General features: G+C 36.5%; 3 protein-coding genes across 3 annotated transcripts; 2 read left to right on the top strand and 1 right to left on the bottom strand.

Moving 5' to 3' along the window:
- Window positions 1–1,038: 1,038 nt before the first annotated feature.
- On the bottom strand, window positions 1,039–2,639 carry LOC112036516 (probable xyloglucan galactosyltransferase GT14). The gene is given in 3 exon segments (XM_065781947.1): window positions 1,039–1,674; window positions 1,676–2,316; window positions 2,348–2,639. Coding segments are annotated over 3 exon segments (1,569 nt in total).
- A 2,043-nt stretch (window positions 2,640–4,682) lies between these two features.
- LOC112036517 (uncharacterized) lies at window positions 4,683–5,691 on the top strand. The gene has a single exon (XM_024069353.2). The coding sequence runs from the start codon at window positions 4,717–4,719 to the stop codon at window positions 5,476–5,478; it is 762 nt and encodes a 253-aa protein (XP_023925121.2). The 5' UTR covers window positions 4,683–4,716; the 3' UTR covers window positions 5,479–5,691.
- Window positions 5,692–13,577: 7,886 nt separating this feature from the next.
- On the top strand, window positions 13,578–19,200 carry LOC112036551 (uncharacterized). The gene is made up of 3 exons (XM_024069390.2): window positions 13,578–14,278; window positions 14,814–15,627; window positions 18,797–19,200. The coding sequence occupies exons 1-2, from the start codon at window positions 14,172–14,174 to the stop codon at window positions 15,595–15,597; spliced, it is 891 nt and encodes a 296-aa protein (XP_023925158.1). The 5' UTR covers window positions 13,578–14,171; the 3' UTR covers window positions 15,598–15,627; window positions 18,797–19,200.
- The last annotated feature ends 7,069 nt before the right edge of the window (window positions 19,201–26,269 follow it).

Raw genomic sequence — 26,269 nt, 5'->3', positions numbered from 1 at the left:
ATATTGTCTTAATCTTGAAAGTTTTCTCAAACATGATGTTTATTATGATATTGATGGCTTAGATTTATTTTCAGAACTAAAAATTTTAAAAGAAGTTGTGCAAATAGATGAAAATACTCCAATTAATGTACTTAATTATTTAAAAAGACTAGATTCTTTTCCAAATGCATATATTGCTTATAGAATATTACTAACAATACCTGTTACGGTTGCATCTGCAGAAAGAAGTTTTTCAAAATTAAAATTAATAAAATCTTATTTAAGGTCTACTATGTCACAAGAAAGATTAAATGGATTAGCTATATTATCAATTGAAAAAGAAATGTTAGAGGAACTTAAATACAAAAACTTAATTAGTAATTTTGCATCTCAAAAAGCAAGAAAAATAGATTTTAAATAAAAAAAATTCAATATATATATATATATATTATTTGATTAATATTTAATTATAAAAAAGCCCCATTTAAAATTTTCGCCTAAGGCCCCAAAAGTTGTTGAGCCGGCCCTGCTCTCTCTCTCTCTCTCTCAACATATTTTTTGGTCCCATTTAGTTTATGAGAAAAAGGAAGAAAATAAATAGAAATTCAAGAACTTTAAATTTGGAGAAAGACCCGGTTTTAACAAGTTTGATATGTTGAAGATCCACGTCCAATTCTGATATGTATAATGTGATGGGTAATTTTTTTTAATAATAAATAGGTTGCCATATCACTTAGAACATGTTTAGTCATTGCTCTATTAGACACAAACAATTAAATTAATAAAAGCTAACTGAGAGGCCAATTCGGGCATCAGCGAAGATAATTGACCCAACACCACTACTGAATAGGCAAAAGGCATTTGATAAGTTAAAAAATTCAACATCTAAATTCATATATATGTTCTACTAGCACAACAGTTATTAGGTTCGAAATTCCAATTTCCAACCTATATCCAAACAACACGCATGCGAACTCAATCAAAGAAAGAGAGAGAGAGTTATAACCTACAAATAACCACCTATAAATAAGCTGCATTTCTTACATTTGATTCCCTGTATCAAACAATCAATTCGAATTTTGAACCATTCAGTTCTGCAAAACCAATACTAGGATCCTTACCCTCCTTAATCTCCCTCCTTACTGCCTCTACTCTCTCAAGAACACCCTTAACTGCTATGTCAAATGCATCCTCATGGCTCTCTAGTCTATACCTGGGATCTGCATAAATTATACTTGGAATCAGCTTTTTAACCTCTTCTCTCATGGCCAACACTTCTTTCTTCGGAACTCGAAGCAATGTCTCATTTATAAGAACCTTTTTTTCCTTCAAATCATTTAGTGGGATGAACAAGGAATACGTAGTATGGTTCTTTGGTAGATTCCACACATATTGTGCATAAGCAGAACCCTGATGAAAGAAAACCGGAATACACCCCGCTAAAATGGAATCAAAAATTGATCGTCTTGTTAACGAATCTCCAGGAGGTTGTAAGCAAAAAACTGAGCTCTGAAACGCCTTCATCACTTTTGAAGGGTCCTCACACTTATTTGGTCCATGAACACAATCAAGAAAGTTGCATGTGGATGAAGACCGACATTGATCAATAAGCTCACCCCGAATGGAAACTGTTGAATTAGGTCGTGGGGCACCTGCAAAAGTGAACAAGTACCGCCTTTTTGTTCGTCTCATGCATCTTTCTTTGCCACTGTCTTACCTGAATACCCTTGGATGGGTGGAAGGACGTAGGATATGGTATTCCAAAGTCATTGTTCCACGAGCTTGCTTCGATTGATAGCAATGTCATGTTGTTTGATTCAGGCAAGAGCATAAGCTTTGAACCCCAATCAGAATCATCATCTGTTTGTCTCCTAAAATCCCAACCAATCCTCCCTCCAACTAAGAAGTGATCTCTACCCCACATTCTTTTCCATTCGGGTTTTCGTGCAAGCCATTTGACCAGACTAAAAGAAGCACTATCTCTCATTGTGATGTTAAAACCCCAAAGATATCGACCCACATCAAAGCCAGGATAAAATGGTACATATATTGCTGAAGCCAACAATGAATCATTGGTTAAGCACTTGTACTGCTTCATCCTGTTGTGGAATATGAGCTCTAACGTAAATTGGTTTGTTGCAAACCAGCCCTTTCTCAATAAAACCCTTTCCGAATTCTCAATCCTAGGACCAAGCCCCATGTTTGATATATACTGGCACATATCGAACCATTTGATAAGAGAATGGCAATCCTTGAGCAAGTCCTCGTTGAACTGCCTAGGAATATCATGCATATAAATATATCGACCAAAGCACGAATTTAAACTTGGACTAATATGTTCAATTGGCTCTTTTTTTTCGTGTCACATTCACCTGTCTACCAGAATTCGTATTCTTGGTCAATTCACTAGTAGAATTATGATAAGTGGTTGATGAAGCAGTTGTTCTGTGGCTGGAATTTACAGTGCAATCAATAGTTTTATTTTTACGATCTTGGATTACATTCACAAAGTTGTTGACCGAAATTGTGACCACATTATTTTGATCCCAGCCCGTTAAAGCCGAATGATCAAAAAAGAGCAGTATCAAGCTTAAAAGAAAGGAGATGAGTAAGACAAACCAGAGTTGATATTGGCACTTTCCCAAGAAGAATTTCTCCATGTCCCCCCAATAGTCTCAAACACAAAACGCTTTAATATATAAGAGAGAGATATACTTCTAGGTAATTCTAATGGCTAATACTAGGTTAAACAAGAAAAAAAAAAATATATATATATATATATATAAGGTAATAAGCTTACGTTCATTGACAAGATTTTCTGACAGTACATTCCTAGCAAATTATCTTCATTGCAAATCATGTGTAATATATTTCTCTTTTTTCCTTCAGTTTTCAAATAATTCGACGTGGCCCCACCTCATGGGATGAAGTATGAGCTTATGAATATAAACCAATGGATTATGATTAAAAAAACAACAATCGCTGAGCTGTTTTTTTAAACCGATGGCTGTGTATGAAAGTTCTTGAAACTTGCTTGAAGGAAGCCATCATGATGCTTCGTTTGCATATACAGGTATGGTATATGATTTTCCATTTATAAAGCGAAGTGAATAAGACTCATTCATGGAGTCCAAATCCTTTGTCCCACTCTTCCTACTTCACTATATAATCCACAAATAAAATCATGCTACATGTCCATCTAATTTATTAAATGCTAAACTCATGCCTTTTATTATTTTAATTTCAATTTCATGCTTCTATGCTATAAATTATAATTCCGTTTATATCTAAATTATTGTCTATTAAAAATGGAAAACCAGATGATTTACTTAGGAAATAAAAAAAAAAAAATTTATTTAAAGCAGATACTCAATATTTCAAAGAGAATAGACTCAGTTCACTACCCCCCACCCCCGCCCAAAAAAAAAAAAAAAACAAAACCAAAACACCAGTGATCAAGTAATAATGAGTCAATGACATCAGAAATAATATAATATAGTTTATAATTCATAGTTATGAATGATATAAATAATAGAACAGCAATTTACCTATATTCACAGAGTTGCGATGATTTATTATTTCCAGTGACCAATACAAGATACAGTTATACAATATTTCTCTCTCAAGTCTCAACAACATGACAAACCATAATCTGAAAACAACAGTATTTACATCCTAAACAAAGGATCCAAAATGGTATTTATATCGACCCAAGACTCTGATTCATGAATTAAGTCTCAGAAAATCTCTCATTAAAACAATAATATTTTATATCGAGTTGGGTCATAATTTAGACCAAACACAAACTAGGCTCCACATAACTCAACAAAAGAGAGAGCTAAGGAAAAAATTAATAAGGTTTATAATATATTTAGGCCTCTTAATTAGACCATTATACATAATAAAGTCATATTTTAATAATATTTAATCTAAATAATGAAACATTTATATGTCATCTAATGAGACTAACGGTTTGGGACTCCGATGACTTCAAGAATCTTTTTAAAAGGTAAAATGAGTAGAAAATAAAAAAATACGTGAGAAATAATTTACCGAAAAGGGAAAAATAAGAAATTTACGTACGTACAATGGGCAGTACTCAAGATTGAAAGTCTTGCACAAATGTAAAATTAACAATACGTAGTTGATTTTCACATCGCTTGCGCTAATTTAAGAGTGATTTGTGCGTGGTTATGGTGGGTATACCAGTTCTAAGGTATTTGTTGGCATATCTATTATCAATTAAATTAAATGCAGAATAAAATACTACACGTTTCTTGATTAATACAGCGTGTAAATGGGCATGGGTTATCTATCCATTTATGGAGTGGGCAAAGTAATTGACACTCCCAGCATCGATTTTTTTTTTGCAAGAAACAGGTATATATATATATATATATATATTAAAGAGAGGTCGGGGTTCTTCGGTTTTGGGCCTTGTGCAATACAAGACTAATTAAGTTTAGTTGAATTAGGATAATCATATATATATATATATATATATAGCTAGGCTAGGCACATATTTGATGTGACGCTTACTTAACCCAAAAATTATACCTTCAATGACACACCATTGTCTGCAATGTGGCATTCATCGTGACTCCAAAGCATGCCAAACCTCACACCTTACTTGCACTTCACGTGCCTCTCTAAGCTAATAAACTAACATAACATAACATCAATCTCCTATATCAAACATAGCCAAAAATTATATCTAATCCTCAACCTCCATCATCAATGAAAAAGCCTATGTCCTTCAATGGATTATCTCAAATCCAACAATCACAACCTGCCACCAACTCATTAACCTTAGAATCCCTTGAATCCTCGGTGCATAATCTCATGAAAAGCTGGTACAGAAGGCAAAGATGGCAGCTCATCTTTAACTCCACACAGCAAGACCAAGACCTGAATAGAGCACCATGGAGAATCCAGTTGGCCAAATTTCTAGAATCCACCTCAGTTCGAATTATTGCCATTCTACTGCTTCTTCTAGACCTCATCTTCACTATCCTTGAACTTTCTTCCTCTCTACTTTCATGTCCTCCAAACACGAACAAGCAGATACAGAAAGTTTGGTACCATTGGGTAGGGATTGCCATCTTGAGCATGCTTTCAGCGAGGATAGTTGCTTTAGCCGTGGGATTAGGCAGATCATTCTTTAGGCGACCGGGTTATGTAGTTGACAGTGTAGTTCTTATGGTGGCATTGGTTTTGGAAGCTTTCTTGGAGGGAAGGGGAGGCGGGTTGCTTGTTGTAGTGAGTCTGTGGCGTGTTGTCAGGGTTGTAGAGAGTGCCTTCGAGCTAAGCGACGAGGCCATTGAAGCACAGATTAAAGTGATAGTATCCCAGTTTGAAGCAGTGCGAGAAGAGAATAGGAGACTCTCGGAGACCATTGCTGAGAAGGATAAGATGATAGAGAAGCTCAGGGAAGAAGTGGATCAATGTACATACGTAGACATGCTTGAGATGGTTTCAGCTGCCTCCTTAACTTATTAGCACTACTTTAGCACATTCTAGGGTAAGAGTCAGAGATCATCTCTAACTATATATATATATATATATGTTGTGTGCGTGGCTGTATATATGCCCTATATATGCATATGGGTAAGCAATTAAGACAGTATTGTAATTTTTTTTTTAAGTAAACAGTAATACTTATTAATTGCAATACATTAATTGCAAGTTTTTTGTGTTTTTTGTTTTTTTTTTTTTTTTTTTAGCAATATGGTCACTTAGAATAATTAATAATAAGTTAAATTGCAAATTACACCTCTAAAAATTTGCGATATTTGAATTTTATACTTTAAAATTTTAGAATTTAGATTTTATATCTTAAAGTTTTATTTTGATTGCATTAACCACTCTTTTATCCATACTTTCCATTAAATGTCACATAAGTTTGCCATGTGTGTTTAATTTATCCAATAAAGTAATGTCATGTCATTTTTATTATGTCATGTCCTTTTTAATTATCTAAATTTTTGCAAGCTACAAAAATGATGTTGCATCGTTTTATTAGACAAACTAGACCGGCATGGTAAACTTATGTGGCACTTAATAGAAAATATGGATGAAGTGGCTACTGATACAAACAGAAAAGAATTTCATGGAGTAAAATCAGAATTTTAAAATTTTAAGGTGTAAAATCTAAATACCCCTAAACTTTAGGGAACTAGCTAGTTTGCATTTTAGCCTTAACAACGTTATGGTCTCAAAATTTTTGGGATCAACCATGGATTTTCAATAGACTAAAGGGATGCCCCAGCTTGTATTGAATTACTTCTTTTTTTTGTAAATTAAATGAAACATTTAAAATGATACGATTATTAATCTGCACTCTCTTTAGATTTTTTTTTTTTTTTTTTTTTTTTTTTTTTTGGGTACAATTCTTACTAATATACCATGTTGACTAATATGGCAAAGTCGTGTAAGCCTGAGCAATAGTTTTGTGTCTTCTATACTGACTCCACAAGAGTGCAGATTGAAACTCCACCCAGGCACATGTTCCCAACTAGTTTGTATATGTCTACTTTCAGCCCTTTCATCATTTTTGTCAATCTTCATGACTCCACCATTTTATAAAAAGGTATAGCCAAAATCATCTAATACTAAAAATATAATTTATAATTTAAAAAAATAAAAATAAAACACTAATTTCTTCCTAAGATCTGAAACAAGTCTAACACCTCCAAACTCTCCTAACTTCATCAAACATTCTAATATTCGTAGTATCAACCACAATTCTATCTTTGGGCATGCACGCTAGGAGCATGTAGAATTTAATTGTCGACACTAGATTTCACCGCATCCTAGTCCGACTTGAGTTTTGGAGGCAAATAATTTTGGAAAATTACACTTTACCACCCTAAACTATGCATCAGATTATACCTTGCACCCTAAACTATTTGAACGCACACTTTACACCTCCAATGTTATTTTTGCTATTATGTTTAAAGGAATCCTATGGTACATGATAAGCACATGTATTTTTCTTAGGTGGAACAAACTTTAAACACTGAAACACTCTTGTTCAAATCAATTAAAACAAAAGCCAATTTTTTTCCACATCTCTCTCCCTGTCTCATGTGTGTGCTAGCCTCTTCCCAATTGGGGGTTTAAGGTTTATAAGAATGTGAATTTTTTTAGGATGATGAACATGAGCCACATTTCAACACAAAAAGCCAAGCAAGTCCCACACATATTGATGAGGATAATTTTTGCTTGATTGGTATAGGGTGCCGAACCTCTCATACGATCCCAAAGGAATGACCGACCCCATAGGCCGACAGATTAGGCTGGCGATCCAGTCCCCAACCCCAACGACCCATCACCCTAGGATTTTTTATGAGACTTGCGTAGGGTCCACTCATACATCCTTACATGGAAATTACTTGCGCATCATGACCAAATGTTGGAGTTTATGCCCTAAAATCCAATTTATTGGCATGTCATAAATAATTAAATACATTAATTATGTAAGACTATCTATTAATGAACTAATGGGACATTATCTTAGTCCATGATATGCATAGTATGTGGTTTATGTGAAAAGTCACAAAAAATAGAAATCACAAGTTCTTTGTAAGTTAAGAATTTTAGTTCATAGTCAGTGATAAAATTGGGCGTTTCATCTGCGAAAACTATAACATATCAACTAAGATGATTTGTCTTGATCATGGAAATGAAGACTTCTAGGTGATACGTTGATATGTTTTAAGAGTTAAGACATATTGAACTGGACCACTGTGAGATTTATTATTCTCCTAATGACTGTCAAATGAATAATAAATTTCACGACTCCTATTTACATCAACTCTAAATCCTAAGAGAATAATGGACTTGATCATAAGATGTAGATTACTTTGATATATCATGAGTGAGATCTATAAGTTACGGTCAAAATCTTAGTATGTTGGGTAGCCGCATTTAGTGTTGATAGAACATATATTCTCAAGATGGAATTCATAACCTCTTAACGGAAATATAAAATATTCCATTGAGATAAGTTTAATGGGTTTGGTTATTCAGAGTGTTGGGCCGAACCACTTTAGTAAGTAGTTACTAAAGTATATATTTATGGAATTGGATTTCATAAATATATGATGAATAACATAAAGGATTAAACCGGGTACTCAAGGATTAAGATGAAGTAATCTTCAAAGTGGTAGTCTACATTCATGACTTTGTATTACCGCGAATATTTTAATGAAAGGGTTGCATGTATAATCAAGTCTTGGGATATAATTTATCAATAAGGTCTAAAAGATTAAACTGGGTACTCAAGGATTAAGATGAAGTAATCTTCAAAGTGGTAGTCTACATTCATGACTTTGTATTACTACAAATATTTTAATGAAAGGGTTGCATGTATAATAAAGTCTTGGGATATAATTTATCAATAAGGCCTAAAGTGCAATTATATTCATATAGTGGTATTGAATATAATTAATGGTAACTTTGGACTTGTCAAGAGTTGACAGAAAAGCCTAAGGCTTATTGGAGTTAGAGTCTTATTTGTTCTCTTTTGGTTCCACTCCAAGCCACATACTAGAGCCCAATTAGAATGGCCCAAAAGGCTGACCCAATTAGATAATTAGTTATATATAAGGAAAGAAACATACAAAATTTTAGAAGTGGTTTTTTCATTAAGATCATATAAGGAATGAAATGGTGTATGTGAGTGTTGGACACTAATTTTATTTTCTCCTTGGAAACTGATTCAGAGACCACACTTCTTGGGCATTGAGTGGAATTGGAGTGAAGATTAAAGGTATTCTCAAGTCCTGGTTTTGAATTTCACCGCACCAAGATATGCTTTCTATTCTTTATTATATAATTCAAGGTACATATTATCTTTCATGAATGAAGTAGATCCGTGTTTGTTGCTTCTGCTGTGTGTTTTGTATAAGATATAAAACCAGATTTTCCAACACCAAAGACCCTACCACACAATCAGATCTCCTATACATGGAAAGGCAATCCCAAATATCTTGAGATCCTTCTCTCTACAAGGAAATACCCTTGTATCAAGGGATTCGAGTCAGCTCTCCACCACTATATAAACAACAAACCATAACCCATTTGAGGTACATGAATTCTTCCTAGCTCTTGCACTCTTGAGTTCTTGGAGATTCTTTTATCATTGACTTAACATTCGGAGGGTCTTTGGCTAACACCCCACCGGTGCTCTCTGATTCGTTCTTCTATTTTATTCTTCAGGTACACCCATTGGCACGTGTGTGGACGATCAACTTACTGATGATTTTTGTGCATCATCAAGTGGCGCCATTTGTGGAAACAAGTGATAAGCCATATCGTCATTTCAAAGACAAAGAGTTGTATGGTCCTAACATGATAAATGGCCACCACCAACCAAGAGACCAGAAACCTGCCCAATGCATTGGAGAGGCATATGCAAACCTTCACAGCAACAATTAAATGGCTCACTCAACGAAATCACGAATTGGAACAACAGTTAGAGCAACGGAATGATCGAGAGCCGAACGATTAGAATGATGAACAGGAAAGGGACAAACGTGACAACAATCATCCCCCGACGAACAATCACCAAGAAAGAGACAACCAAGAGGAAAGCAATGTCGTTAGTAGACGAGACCAGTAGGATACTAGTCGTCCCTCTGAGCTAGAAGTCGACGCGTTGCACATGACACAAGAGATGCAGATGATGAAAGAAAAGATGGATATGATGACGAATGCCTTGAAGGGTCGAGTGTCCACTAGCTCAAATGAACTAGTCCATCGTACTGATTCTCCCTTCACTGCACCGATCACATCTTTTCCCTTTCCTGCCAAGTTCAAAATACCACGAGTGGAAGCATAAGATGGGTTGAAGGACCCTGTCGACCACCTGTAGTCGTTCAAAATCCTCATGCACCTGCAAGAGGTCCTGGACAAGATCATGTGTAGAGCCTTCCCCACCACACTCAAAGGGCCAACCCGAGTATGGTTCAGCAAGATAGCCCCCAATTCCATCTCAACCTTCAAGGAATTAAGTGGGCTCTTATTCACACATTTTAGTGGAGGTCAACGATATAAGAAGTTCTCAGCAAGCCTTTTGAAAGTCAAACAACAAGACGACAAGAGCCTGAGGTTGTATATCACTCGGTTCAATAAGGAGGCACTATTGATCGATGAAGCCGACGATAAAGTCCTGGTCACAGCCTTTACCAATGGACTCTAATCCAGAAAGTTCTTATTCTTTGTTTACAAGAGCCAAAGACCATGGCTAACATGCTATAACGAGCCACGAAGTACATGAATGCCGAGGATGTTGTGACCACCAGAGGGGGCAAGTCGAAGAAGCAAGAAAAGCATGACGATCGCTGTCTAAAAAGGGGAAGAAAGGTAGCTCGAATGAGCAATAGGAGGGATGAACAAAGGTCAAGGCCCCCGCTAGGATGAATAACCAACTTTACTCCGCTCGATCAAGTTCTAATGCAAATTAGGGATGACCCGGCCTTGACGTAACCCAATAAGCTAAAGGGCAACCCAAACAAAAGGCTGAGGAAAAAGTACTGTCACTTCCACCACGATCATAGGCATAATACCTTTGATTGCTATGACCAAAAGTAATAGATAGAAGCCCTCATTAGACAAGGAAAATGACAACGGTTCATAAGGCAAGAAAGAGTAGGAGAAAACCCACCAAAAGACCAAGAACCAAACCGACAAGTCGAAGAACGACCCAGGGCCCCACTTGGAGAGATAAAAGTGATCATCGAGGGAGCACGATGGTCAGGTCCTTAAGGAAGGCGAGGAAGACCTACCTACAATGGTGCAAAATGTATAGCTCACCAATCGTTTACCTAAGCTTACTCGAATGGATGACCAGGTGATCAGCTTCACTGAGCAAGATGCCCGACAAGTCCACCACCCCCATGACAATGCCTTGGTAATCAATTTGACCATAGCAAACTTCAATACCTAGGGAGTCCTGGTGGACAATGGAAGCTCAGCTGACATCCTCTACTATCCAACCTTCCAACAAATAAGGATTGGTAAGGAATGACTCATGCCATCAGACGTCCTTCTAGTAGGCTTCAGCGGAATGAAAGTCATGCCCGTCAGATCCGTCATACTGCCCGTCACGATCGACACCTATCCTCAACAAATCACCAAGAATGTCACTTTCTTAGTAATGGATTGCTTGTTAGCCTACAATGCCATCATCAAGCGACCAATGCTCAACGCATGAAGAGCAGTCACATCCACATATCACCTACCACTAAAGTTCTCTATGAAGTGTAGGATTGGAGAGGCCTACAAAGATCATATGTCAACCTGGGAATGCTATGTAGCCATGCTAGAGATGGACGAACAAATGACCACCATGAACATTAAGAAGCAACAAGTGAATGTAGAACCAACGAAGGGGTTAGAAACCATCTCCCTAGACAATGAACACACAGATCGGATCACTCACATCAGCGTGCAAGCCAACCCTTCGGTTCTAAATGGGCTGATCCTTTTCCTAAGGGACAGCCTAGACATCTTTGCCTAGAGCCATAAGGACATGCTCGGGATTGATCCAAATATCATGATCCATTATCCTAATATCTCCCCATCCTTTCCACTTGTCCGACAAAGAAAGATGGTCTTCGCACAAGAAAGGGACAAGGCCATTGTCGAAGAAGGTCATAAGCTGTTGGACGCAGGCTTCATTAGAGAGGCTTACTACCCCAAATGGTTAGCCAACGTAGTAATGGTTAAGAAAGCAAATGGGAAGTGGAAGATGTGTGTGGACTTCACCGACCTAAACAAAGCCTGTCCAAAGGATAGCTACCCCCTCCCACGAATTGACCTCCTTGTAGACTCAACGGCTGGACACTAGTTGTTGAGTTTCATGGATGCTTTCACTAGTTACAACCAAATCAAACTTGAGGAGTCTAAGTAAGAGAAGATGTCTTTCGTCACAAGCTAAGGCCTTTTTTGCTACAAGGTCATGCCATTCGGATTGAAAAATGCAGGGGCAACATACCTAAGGCTCATAAACAAGATGTTCGTCCGATAGATCGAATAGAATGTCGAGATATACGTGGATGACATGTTAGTGAAGAGCAAAGAAGGGATCCGTCTGCACTTGGATCTGCTAGACAAGGTGAAGGCTACTACTAAACAACAAATGACCCGATACCAATACCTCATGGCCAAACACTATAACGCCAAGGTGAAGCCTCGATACTACAGTATCGAAGACCTTGTCTTGAAGAAGGTGACCACGGCCACCAAAGATCCCACGCAAGGGAAGTTAGGACCCAACTAGGAAAGTCCATGCAGAATCATTGATTGCAATAGGAAGGGCACCTATTGCTTGGAAATGCTCGATGGGCAAAGGCTGCACCATTCTTGGAATGCTGAGCACCTCAGAAGATAGTATTAATAATGCATCAGCAACAGCTTGTGATATCGCTTATGTTATCGCTTTTCTTTTAGTTTTTGTTTAAGTAGTTGACAGACCGGTTTTTTGGCCGATCAAACAGCATTTTAACGAAATTGGACAAAATGCATGAATTGAAAAACTTTAAAACTTGAATAATTCAATTGAACAAAAATAAAATTAGAAAATTGAAATAAATTCCAGTCAAACTTAAAAAGTGTACTTTACATTTTAGTCAAAAATATATAAGACCTTGACAATCAAATTCCAATAAACTAAGGACCCTGATCTTGTTACATTAATGTTGTTGGGCATCAAAAATCGAAATGTAACTTCCACTAGAGTTTTCAATCTCAATACAACGATAACTCTTGTGGTTTGGTGGCAGGGTGAATCAGAATGTTACCGTGGGTAATGCAATACAATCTTGCTTTAGTTTTTACTATAACAATTGGGTTCACTATATTCAGGGGATCCTAGTCTCCCTACATTTTTAATTCAAGTTTTTCTTTGCATTTCCTAAGAATTTGAATCCCCTTCCCTCACTTTAATAATAATAATAATAATAATAATAATGAAAAAAAGATGAGATCTAATTGAAGTTTTTGGCAAGAGAGGTGCAACTTGCAAGTGCTGGGTTTGTTCTAGTTTTTGTTCTGAATAATAATTAGTTAAAGCTTAAAATAAAAATCTAACTCTAAATCAAGAACCAGCCGGGGTGAAGATACATTGTAAACTAATAAATATACAAACACCAATGCTATTGGTTAATTTTCTTTCTACACAACTTCGTTCAAATAATATTTAAGAAAAAGTTTTTTTTTTTTTTAATTCGAGAATCAGAAAAAGTACATTTGGGAAAAAAAATGGACATAGTATTTTTATAATAAAAAAAACATATTATTCTTTAATAATACTGTATAATACATTATCTTGATGCACTGCCTAGTCTGCCTTTATCTAAATTTGGACAAAGTAGTGAGATCATTCCTGTGCCCTGTTTTTTTGGATCACAATCAATAGATTTATATTCTTTAAAAAAAATTATAAAAAAAAAAAAAAAAAAGGCAAATAGTATTATAATTCTAGTGCTTCATTTCACTTTCAGTGGTCTTATGATTATGAAGTCATCCATCCATAAATTTCGTTGCAGAAAGAAAGAGATAAATTTGCTGTGTCTCTTTAACTATCGACTCAGCGTCTTGGAAAGGAAAAAAGCGAACCAAAAAAAAAAAAGAAACAAATTAAAGAACTCCCAAACAAAGTCAAGTGCCTCTCTCCTGCTTACTCTCTTGCTAGTTTTTCTCTCTCTCACACACGCACGCACACAAATACTTTGGTTATTTCTCAATTTTCACCTACAAATCATCATCTTCTTCGTCACACATACCCTTTCATTTCTCTCACCACCTCTGTTCATCTCCACACCTATTCTTCTCGAATCTTTCTTTCTGCAATTCGCACCTCTCTCTCTCTCTCTCTCTCTCAAACTTTCTGCCCCCATTGGATCATTCCACAACTCACAAACCATTACATTTTCTTTTCTTTTCCACACCTTTGGGTTCTCTACCTTTCCTCCACCCGCTTTCTAATCTCTGATTCTGTTTCTCTGGATTACCAGGGCCTGAGATTGCTGTTCATAGTTTTGTAATTTCATGGAGCTTTTGGTCGACCCCTTCTTGTTTCCTCAGTTTCTTATTGTTAAATAATCCGAACTGGGTTGATTTCTTTTTTCTTAATTGTTTTCATCATTCACTGATTGAAACGCTTGGTAGCTAGCTGTTTCTACAATATGCTGTCTCAGCAGCAAAACCCACCTGAGGTTTCGCTTTCTCTGCAGCAACAAATGAATCCCAACCACGATTGCATCCAAACAGATATCAAGTCCTTCTCCATAAGGTGATTTCGTTTTAATTATGTTGGGTATCTCTTTTGGGAGTTTTCTAATCTTTCTGAATATATTTCTTTTCAGCATTTTATGTACCGGTATTGCATGGTGTTTTATGTTGCACTTGACCACATGCACTACATTTTACTTAAAACTCAATGTTCTCTCTTCTTTGACATTGTCAAGTTTGTTTTGGTCATAGGAATAACATATTTGTTTACAAACTGCTTCACGTGGGATATTTTGTATGAAATGAGTCACTTTATAACCTCAATTTGTTTACATGTTCTACTTCATTTATTGATCAACTAAAGGCATGTGTTTACTCTTTTCATGGGCAAATTGTTTTTGCTTTAGATGCATGTTCTTTATAATTCTGATATGGGAACCTTTTCCTTTACTAATTTTTAAGGTTTCAGTTCCTTATCTTCTCTTGTGTTACTTCTTGATGTCACCCCAACATTATCATTTTATGTTAAATGAGATGTATAAAATTCTTGGTTCAAGAATGGACTGCCATGTTACTGATAAACATCTCAATTACAGAAAGTATGCTCTTGCTTCTCGTCAAAAAGATATCTTTTGTAGTTGGCCATTTCCAGAGAAATACTTGAAAATCTGTTTCAAGCATGGTATCAGCAATGTGTTGCCGCCCCTTGAACCCGGTGATTCAGTTATTCAGTCACTCAGAAGAGATGTTATGTTTAAGTCTTCCAAACAAGATAACAAAAAGGCTGATTCCATTGACAATAAAGCACCAGATTTTGTTGAGCAGGAGAAGCTTATTAAAAATGAGTGTGATTCATACTCTAATGAAGCTATATCAAAAGTTTCCAGCCAGGAATGCCCTTTATTTCGTTCTAGCAATAGTGATAAGCTCGAAGAAAACAATTCCAATATTGCTTCTGATTTCATGGTTCCTAGATTTAAACCTTCAACTACAATGCATAGTTTACACCCCCATGATAATCAGAATGGTAAATTACAGATTTCCTCCAAGAGAATGAGGCATAAGCGAAAAAGACATAAGGGGAAGCGCAAGAAGCGGTCAATGGTGGATATTTTAGCTGTAGCGCAGCATTGTTCTTCGGAGGAACTCTATAGAATTAACCGAATATTTGGCTGTGCTTCAGAAAAAGCTCCTAAGCATGGGGGTGAAGGAAATGGAGGAATGGCCAATATTGAGAATAATTGTGAATCTGAATTAACAGATGACTGCTTGGACAAGAAGCTTCAAAAAGATGATTGTGCGGAAAAAAAAATAAATATGTTGAGCAAAAAACGATGGTTAGTAAAGTTCAAGTTCAGCGGAAGCAAATCCAATTCATGAACGGATTTTTTTTCCACAGTATATATCAAGGTATAGCTTTTGATTCGATATGTTTTCTACTTTATTTGATGGTATATTGACTCAAGTTTTACAAATTTTTAAAGTAAAATTTTGGATATAATTGCAAATGCTCTATATTATATAGCATGAAAACTCTCTGCAATAGCTAGGTTTAAAATTTAAAATTTTGAACATCTTCATAACTACAATCTTTAATCATACTTGTCATTAATTAGTTTAGATTCAATATTTTACTTGTAAAAATACATCAATCAAAATCCTGGTTGTAACTCCTTGTTTATAACTCTTGGATTTCTGAGTAAGTTATCAGAGTTAAAACCTGAAATCTTCCAAAGCAGCTACATACTGCATTACTCTTCAAATCTTAATGTACTTCTGTCTTATTATTTTGTTTTTATTGCACAATACTGTTCCTTTTGGGATCACAATCCAAAATAAAATCTCTTTCCCCAGTATCCTATTACCTATGTAACATAATTGGTTTCTTTATTTTTCTGATTAAATGGTGTCATCTAAATCTTTTTTCTATTATCAGAAACACCTATTGTCCATCCGTCCATGAACAGAAGAAGTGTTCATATATCCCTTTGACAATACAAAGTTGGCATACAAATTTTTTTTATTTGCAGGAGCTATAATGTGTGCCAATTGCCTGTCATGTGCTTATCATCACAACAGGATCAATTTATGCATTTATACAGACACACACTTCCACCAATGTATCATAAATACACATACAATTTGATGGGGAAAAAATAACTAGAATAGAAAAGAAGAAGAATTTACAAATCATGTATAAGATTTTAGGTAAGTTGCTTAATCTCCTCCCATATTTTTATTCGTGAGACCAAATATATCTGCAAAAGTAAATTAACAATCTAAAAGGGGGAAAAGTCATTCTCATAATGGCTGGAAATTATTCACTTCAAAGTATAGTGTTTTTTTATTATCTATATATCATGAGCAAACTTTATTTTATGCAGTTAGGTTTGTTGTATACTCTTCTCCCAAAAAAAAAAAAAGGTTTGTTGTATACAACCTTTATCTCTACTTTCTAACAAACTAATTCCAAAATCAATAACAAACTTACAGTATCCCTTGCTTTTCCTTCCCTCCTTTTTTGTCTGTTCCCCATTAGAATGTTTGCAATTTCACATTCTTCCATCTTCCACACCCTTTTTGAGAAAACATAAAATATTGAATAATGTAGTATTTGCCCATGTCACATCATACTCTCCTCATGCACATTCTAAATGCATGATTTTTCAGGAACTAGAACAGTCCTATGTAGAATGGATTAACATAATCAAATATATGAAATTTTTAAAATGAAATTACTGCCCGAAGTCTTAATCAATTGGTTCTTTTTTTCTTTTTTGAGCTCATCTTGAGTTTTACAGTTTTTATTATTTTGAAATGGATTTGAATATTATATCTTTTCTGAGCATCAATTCATATATATTTATGGAGAGCTGAACTTGTGTTTAATGGAGAAAAATGATAGTTTGAAGCAAATCTGAGTATTAAATGGAGAAAAAAAAAAAAATGATACCTCGAAGCAAGAACCTATGGAGTAGGATAGATTAAGTAAAATTTGTCTACATGTGCTTGTGGTAGGCTTAGGGTTTGACGAACATATGGACCTAGGGTTTATAATGATAGAAGAAAGGGTAGGGCTAAGCCTAGACTGCTTATGGAGTTGACTCAAACTATTCCAATAGTAGTGAAATAAGGCTTTGGATAAGTATGAGAGGAATAGTCGACTCCAATTTTTTCAGGATTAAGACAATTGATTGGGCCATTATTATGAGAGGAATGATGAAGGGCAATGATTTTCAGTAGTGGTTTTTAATTATGTTGCAGAGCTTGGCAAAACAAATGGAAGAAAAAAAAAATTCTTTAGTATTGGACGAGATATAATAAATTTGGTGAGGGTTGAACTATTAGTGTAGGATGACCTATATAGTAGGGATAATTATATTGAACGGCTAGAAATTAAGACTTCAAATATGCCTATATGTATGAATATTGTAAGTACTTTCAAAAAAAAAATTATTTGGGGTAAGAAAGACTTGCAGAAACTTGTTAAAATATTTAACCTGGACAGTCCCCCAAATTGTATCAGTAATTTCAAGTTCCTAGTTTGTACTGCAATAACCTAATACTTATTACATAATTATTGAATTTGTAGTCAACCAAGTTGTGAGTTTCATTCAAATAATTCTCTTCAGTTAACAACTAAACTGCATCATCTCATAAACTTCAATGCAAAGGATCTCAACTTTAAGCTCATAGAGTAATGATATCAAATTACAGATTGAGACATCTGAATGGCATTCATAATTATCTATACCTGCCACTGCTAGTTGAAGCCCAAACACTTGTCTTCTATTGACACACATATGGTCTTGATAGACTTGTACATTTTATAGTATGGGTTATTGGTAACTTTTGATCGTCTTTGAGCTGTCATGAAATAGGTCATAAAATAGGGCGGCGAGAATGGCTGATGGTTCCCTAAACTTCTAGAAATCCATTTGGTTTTTTGTTTATAAGAGGTTTCTAAATCACCAACAGTCCCATTTGCTGGTTGGAAAATGTGGAAATAAAAAAACATAATTTATTAATTTTGCTTCTCTTTGTTTTGAAACAAAATGTTTGTTGTTGTTGTTGTGCTTCTTTTGCCAGGCTGAACATTACATTCATTGTTTATTTAATCAATGGCTTCTGGACCAAATAGCATATCCTCCCCTCTTAAATAAGTGGTTGAGGGTCATGTAACGAGCTTAATCCTGTATAGTTTGTGTGCTTTCTATTTTCCTATCAAAGAAATTAAGTTTCCAGGAACTAAAAGCTTAATCTATTAACTATGCAACCAGTTTGGTGGAATATTTCTAAGTTCCATATAAGGTATAAAGTGACCATTAAGACATCTCTTTTTCTTTCCTGCATTTTTCTCAGCAACAAAATGTAGCACAAATATTATTCTAATTTTCTTGTCAGCAGACTGGGAAAAGAAACCAGAGAACCTTTATATCATATGTGACCTCTCATGTTACATGTTTTACTCACTTTTCATATGATGAGAAGTATAAAGAAATTTCATGGAGTGCTTTTATTCTAGTCAGCTGCTCTGCTTTCAGCTTTGAATAATTCTGTCTTATTCTATTAATTACAGGCATCAGGTACTCTTAGTTGATTATGAAGTTAGCAGATGACCTTTCAAATTCCTACCAATCACCATCAAGTCCTTGCTAGGCAGTTGGAATCACATGGGTTGGGCAGCTCCAAGCCTCATGAACAATGTTGAGGAAAAGAGAAAGGCAAGCTCACACAGAAAAGCGCTGCAAATTTTAGGAACCAAATGTATCATAGTTTTGAATGAAATGGGTGGAGACTATCAATGCATTGTCAATCATAGTTTTTTTTAATCAGATTTGGATCATGATCCAATCTGTTGACTGGCCTAGGTGGACAGTTGTTGCCATTTATGTTCTAACATGGGTGCTAAAATATGCCAAATGTTGTAGAAGAACCTGATCCCTTCAACAATTAAATTTCATTTATACTTCTTCAGATGAATTTCTTTCTTTCTCCAATTGAATAAGGATAATTTGTTATAGCCACTTTTCAAATAACTGCATATTCATACGGGTAGCATCAAATTGAAACTTCATATTTTAAAATATGTGCATGTAACTTTTGGAATTTTTTCATTTCATAGTGAAATGGATACTTATAACTTTTTTTTTATTTGATCTTAAAAGGATTATCATATTCATGCTGCACCCTAATTTTATTGTCTTGTTAAGGAAATCATGAAAGATTGTCATTTTCCTTTGACTATTGATGAAAAGTAATGGATATAACATTTATAGAGGGCACCATTCTATGGGTTGCTCCTATCAGATTGCTCTCATAAAACTGTTCAAATTCTACATCCGTCAAAATATGTACAATGAATAAATACCAACCAATGTAATTAGCATTTAAATAATTTTAAATGGACAAATTTTGGCTCCAAACTAATTTGGAGGAAGCTGCTCCATACTACTAGGTGGTGAGCTAATAAGGGTCCTGGTTATGTGCATTACACATAAACAACTTTACCAAACTTAGACCCTTTTGAATATACACTACTGTAAGTTTCTTTAAAAAAAAAAAACCTTCTCCCCTCTTCCCGTGTGTGCGTGTTAAAAATACTAAGTATTCTAAAAAAAAAAAATTACCAAACTTAACCCAATTAACTTCAACCTCTCTCTCTCTCTCTCTCTCTCTCTCTCTACACCGATTCCAGCCTGCATTCACCGGTTACCCCTAACCCCTCTTGCTGCTAGACCCACCCCTCCACCTTGGTCAAACCCTCCATATGATATTGGACAAGTACCCTTGGATGAGGGTTTCAAATATGTCATTCGAATAATCTTTCATAATGCTTAAATGCTTACATAAACAATATGTTTTCTCAAACCCTAACATGTTGAGTTCATTTTTCCATAATCAAATGTACAATTTCTTATTAATTACATGTTTGGAATGTTGTGTTGTGCTTGGATTATTGCATGACTTAAGTATCTGACCATTATCCCTAAGAAGACTAACTTTGGCCATGCATAATGGTGCTTATTCCTTTCTCATTTTTGTAACATAGTCTTCGAACTTAAATCATTGGTTTTAGACTAGTACTTATCCATGTAGATTTTACATTTCTTTATAATGCAACTAAGAAATAAAGCAATGTACTTTTCTAGATTGTACTTAGGAATGTTTTGTAATTTTCTTTTTTTATTTTATCATGATGTAAATTCAAATCTTTCAATGAAATAAAACAATGTATTTCATTTGCTTTTATTTTTCATATTTTACTTGAAGAAATAAACGGCAACTCTAATGTAAAACATTCAATCTAGGAGGAAGAATATCATCAATCGAGCTATGATTTTCAAAAATTATCCAGTCAATAACCTTTGCAATGCACTAGAAAGTTTAAAATAATATGATTTTTTTCTCTTTTATTTTTTTTCTAAATATGAAATTTGATCATTATTGTTTTTGTTAATAGACATTTATTATGATTGTATTAATTTGTATATGAAACTATACATTCTAATATTATTAATTTATTATGATTATGTTTATATATAGAATTATATATTATATTATATAAAGAAAATATGATATATTGAGATTCTAATGAAATTTTTAAATATAGAATAGAATCTAAATTCAATTAAAAATATATATATTCAAATAAGAACATGTAAAATTGTGAGATCTCGAAAACTTATGTAACATAATAGTATGAAGTCGATCAAAAATAAATCAATTTCAATTTTTTTTATATTGTAGATAGTCACGACCTGGGTCCAAAGTTGCAATTTCTCACAAGAACCAACCGAAAGTGATATTTTATTGTCTATTGGTTAGCATGGACAGTATGGTTTAATGAGTTTTTTTTTTTTTTTTTTTAAAATAGCCCTAATTTATATATTTGATTTTTTTTTTTTTTAGAAGAATTTATATACTTGTTGAGGGTCATTTTTGTAAAACAAGAAGGAGGCACAACTCAGCAACGCAAGCAACAAATAGAAGTGGCAAGCATAGAATAAAACCATTAAGCCCAAGCAGCAGGAATAATGGGTCACAGGTCCATAAAATAAATAGATGGGCCTTGAGGAAGCAAGTGAGCTCGAAAGGCCCAGAAAGAGAGAATAACAAACTCTTGGGCAATGTATGATGTGAAAAAGTAAGAATGAGCCGAGGTAGGCTCAAAGGCAGCAAGAATAATGGGTCACAGGTCCTTAAAATAAATAGATGGGCCTTAAGGAAGCAAGTGAGCTCGAAAGGCCTGAAAAGAGAGAATAACAAATTCATGGGCAGTGTATGATGTGAAAAAGTAAGAATGAGCCGAGGCAGGCTTAAAGTAATGTAAGTAAAGAGTGTAGGGGATCGTTAGCAGGCTCACAAACCCCAAGGATGAGTATAAAATAGTTGGGTCGGGGAAGCCCAATGAAGTAAGAAAAAACCCATGGGAACACAAAGTTAGAAAAAGGGCCGAGGAAGCCCAAAATAAGTAAACCGGCCGAGGATACCCAAAATAAGTAAATGGGCCAAGGATGCCTAAGGAGACACAGGAGCCCCTAAGTAAGAAAGCCCATGGTGATGCAAAGCCATTTGGGGAAGAGAGTAAACGACAGGTCTAATAGAGAACCAGCAAGACCAAGTCATTACAACAGGAATGATAGAATAGTATGGCAGGAAATGATGACAATCAAAAAAGGGGCTAAAAGAAACATAAAACCCAGTATCAAATGAAGCCCAGCCCCTAAAGGGAACAGTGGATTATAAAACTGCCCACATAAAAGAATGAAGAAGCGCGGCAGACTGTGCAAACAAAACTCCAGATCGCAGCAAACGCATGAGCAGCAGGTAGATTTTGGACATACATGACAAGGAAGCACGCGCAAGGCCCAAGCACCACCAGCTTGTACCCAGCCAATATGGGACGATTGTAAAAATGGCTAATTTCTACAGTTTCTTTAAATATAACTAAAATAAAGGGTAGAAATTAAATGTAGAGTATTAAGTCTAATAAATAAAGAATAAAATAAATATGTGAATAATATATATATATATATATAATGTTGTGACTACAGTTTCTTTAAATATAATTAATAAAGAATAAAATAAATATTTAAATAATATTAGTATTAAGTCTAATGTCGGAATATTAAATGAGCATACTAAAATAAAAAATGTGGAGGCTTTGGGGGGTAATTTAGCTAAAAGTGGGGAGAGGGGAAAAGACCTATTCTGCGGTTCCTGCCCAAGCCCTTTTGGGAGGTACGTTCTGTTGAGATGACAGACCGCCCAAAAGAGGCAAGGTTGAGGGGGAAACCGTTAGGTGCATGCCATGGGAAAGAGAGAAAAAACATTTACGCCGTGGCAGGAAAGGGTGCCACGGCGGACTAACAAACGAAACAAACCTGCCTTTGTCTGGCGAGAGTAAGTGGTACACAAACGAACTCCTTAGTGGTCGGCAAGTACGCCTAGACCAGACAAATGCGGTTAAGGGGTAAAGTGGTAAAATCCGGTCATGGCAGACCCTATAAAAGGACCCTTGTCGTGCCCTATAGAAAGGATAGAAAAACAGAGGTATTACGAAGTGAAAAGAAAACAAAAGGAAAACAAAGGAAAGAAAAAAAGATAAGAGAGAAAACATAAAGCAAAAAGAAAGAGAATATAATGGGCATGCACCAGTAGGTCGGTTCCCTTCTCTCCCCCTCGAAATCCCACTCTCTTGAAGACAATTAAACAATAGAGATTCCTTTGGGCACTAATCATTTAGGTCCGGTTCCCTCAAAGTCATTAATCCCCACAGCAGGATTTTTTCCTAGGAGATTAGTTTTATTAAGAGGAGGTGTTCTTCCTCTTTGGTCTTTGCCTCTACGAACCCAAACTTGACTTGATATTATTTCCTCGATTAATTCATATTATCACTTAATCCTTCACTTCTTTTGCAAAAGCTATTGTTATTACTGTAATGGTCATAGATAGGAATTACTTAGTCATTTTTCATTAAGAAAAGGTTAATATATTTTCGTTCTTCTGCTATTGTTTTATCTACCTGCCATAAATCATTTGAAACAGCTCTGCCTATCGTAAGTACACTCCTGGCAAACGAGACCTAGTTTGCGTACAAGCCAGCCCAAAGTGAGTTACAGTTGGGCCGGTTTCAACTCTCCTACTCAGAATACTCGGGCTCATCACCGCAGAAGGCAGCCCAACCCAATGCGTAACACAAAAAAAGCCTCTACATTAAATTGGCAACTCCACTAGGGAGTTGAGAAACAGATTAAGAACAAGAGCCCTTGCAAACAATTGCCTCCAAAGTCCAAGACAACACGAAATATGAATGTCGTGCCCTCGCAAGCAGAGTCTAGGCCAACGACGCCTCACCAACAACAGCCTAACCAGACGAAAGGTGCCAACGGAATGGGGGCTGGACCCCAACCTCCTCCAAGGATCCCCACAGACAATGCCAACACCTTCGTTGAGGTGTTACAGGCTCTGCAACACTCGCAACAGTAAATGATGGAAGAAATCCGTTAACTAAAGACAGACAGAAAAAAGGAAAAAGGAAGTCAGTATGATCCAGAACATGCGGTAGAAGAGACGCTAGTATGAGGTGTCCCGCAGAACACGGATCAATGTTTTATTACTATGGCTGAAGTAGCGGCTCTCCTGGAGTAGGAGAGAGCCAGAAGACCAAAGGAGAGATTCTACGCACGTAGGCCTCCATACCCACTAAGGGTGCTCAATAAACCATACACCGAGAGGTATGAACCGTGAGTTTTCGCAGAATATGATGGCAAGAAGGGAAGTGTTGTTAAGCACGTAAGCAAGTTCATTGATACGCTTGGCCCTTATGTCTCAGACGAAGGCTTATGTCTTTGGGAATTTTCTAAATCACTATGTGACTGGGCTTACACCTAGTACATCGGCTTAAGCCAGGATCGATCCCAACATGGGATGATATAGTGGATGTATTTTGTACCAAATACTTTCACGGAGAGGAAACGGTGACACTTGCAACTTTGCAAGCGACCAAACAGAGGAATGGTGAAGACTTGATGGAGTATATCAAGAGATTTAGGGACATAGCACTCGATTGCTATGACCATTGCGAAGAAAGGATGCTGGTGGAGATGTGTATGACGAATATGATCAGAGAGTACAGGGCAGTCCTAGAAAACCTCGAGATCTCCCAGTTCGCACAATTGTTGCAAAAGGCGAGAAAAACTGCCCAGTCTGTAAAGCCGAGCATGGACAAAAGAAGTACCCCGCAAGCCATGGCGGTGTCCACCAATGAACGTAGGAGAAAGACCGACGGGAGAGAGTACGACACTCCCTTGCCAATACCATGCACCTCAAAAGAGCTAGACGTACTGCTAAACAAATGGATAGCAGATGAAATTTTCAAACCTAACCATGTTACTAGGGAGCCCGGAGAGGAGAAACAGAGGGACCCACGTTTTTGTCGTTTACACAATTATGTCTAACATTCTACCGCAGAATGTTGGGCACTCTGCAAACTAGTGCACCACAGGATAAAGGAAGGAACTCTAAAATTCTCCCAATAAGAAGCCCAAAGAAATTCACTCCCAAACCACAAAAGGAAGGGTGTAGCAACGGTGGTAATTTGCGCAGATCTAGGATAAGACGAAAAAGAAAACTTGGCCTTGCCCACAGCGGCCATTACCACTTTACAATAGAGCTCCAAGTTCAAAAATTTGTTCGACCAACTGGGACTCACAGCAAAGGAAAGAAAGATACACACGGAGGCTTTGGTAAGCATTGCCTCCGGTACAGGAGTAGAATGTCTATCGATAGAAATACCAGATGATAGGGCTCTCTTACAGAAGTCAACTGAAATCACTTTTAGTGATGAAGATATGGAGGTGGGACACCCAGATCACAGGAGGCCCTTATACTTGGCGGTGTCCATAAATCAAATCCCCATAAAGAGAGCCTTGGTAGATACAGGTGCTTCTGTGAATCTCATTCCATTGAGCACTCTGCAAGCAACAGGAATTTCAGAAAAGAAGATTCAGGGGTGCCCAATGGAAGTGACGGGGTTCGGCGAAAGGGGCGAGTACACAGTAGGCCACATTTAGTTGTGGTTGAAAGTAGGCCCTAGAGCCTCTTTAGCTCGGTTTCATATGGTGAAGACAGAAGTATCCTATCACGTGCTTTTGGGGAGGCCATGGTTACATAAACACTGACTGGTCTCATCCACCTATCACCAATGTGTGAGAGGAAGATTGAATGGCAGGATGATACGCATAGCCACAAACCCCTCACCATTCGAGCAGGCAGAAGCCCACTTAGTAGAAACTATGTTCTACGACCAATAGGCTCCATCTGGGGAAAGTTCAATATCAAAACCACGAGGTACCTTCGTGCCTAGGTGAGAGGATGTCCAAGATGACCCAGAACCCGATCTGAGGGAATAATTGGCAAGAAAGAGGAAAAGGAAAGAAGCGCTCGCCGCAGGATCCGATGACACACCCCAATATGTCAAGACCCGAGGACCTGATGGCAGGATCGTATACAAATTATGAAGGCACGTGGGGCTCGCGATTGAAACACAAACAGGTCCCACCCATGAAGGGCAGCACAAGAGTTTGATGTGTTGCAGAGTTCAAGAGAGTTCAAAGGAAGAAAGTGATAAGGAGGAAAGCGAAGGGGTTGCGGCAGAAAAAGAGGTACAGGTTGCGGCAGAAAAAGAGGTACAGGTTGCGGCAAAAAATGAGTTACAGGTTACGGCAGAAGAAGAAATGGAGGAAGTTGACCTGGTGTCTGCTTCGCAAGGGCCGAGACCCATCTCAATTAGTGCAAGTTTGACAAAAAAGGAAAAAACAGAACTGGTACGGTTGTTGAAAGAATTCAAAGACGTATTCACATGGGACTACAATGAAATGTCAAGGCTAGACCCTAGGTTAGTTGCACATACGTTAAATGTGGACCCGCAGGCCAAGCTAGTGACTCAGCCTGCCAGGATATTTCACACAAAAATAGAAAGGCAGATAGTCAAAGAAGTGCAAAATTTGCTGGCTGCAAGATTCATCAAGCCTATTCAACATCCCCG

The sequence above is a fragment of the Quercus suber genome, unplaced genomic scaffold, assembly GCF_002906115.3.
Source record: "Quercus suber isolate HL8 unplaced genomic scaffold, Cork oak 2.0 scaffold_15, whole genome shotgun sequence".
Lineage (NCBI taxonomy): Eukaryota > Viridiplantae > Streptophyta > Magnoliopsida > Fagales > Fagaceae > Quercus > Quercus suber.
The sequence above is the reverse complement of the archived record's forward strand: the minus strand, read 5'-3'. Positions and strand labels throughout refer to the sequence as shown.

Coding starts and splice junctions, on each gene's coding strand:
- LOC112036517 (XM_024069353.2), top strand. CDS start 4,717: ATGAAAAAGCCTATGTCCTTCAATGGATTATCTCAAATCCAACAATCA.
- LOC112036551 (XM_024069390.2), top strand. CDS start 14,172: ATGCTGTCTCAGCAGCAAAACCCACCTGAGGTTTCGCTTTCTCTGCAG. Junction 14,279..14,813: donor ATCAAGTCCTTCTCCATAAG/GTGATTTCGTTT, acceptor TCTCAATTACAG/AAAGTATGCTCTTGCTTCTC.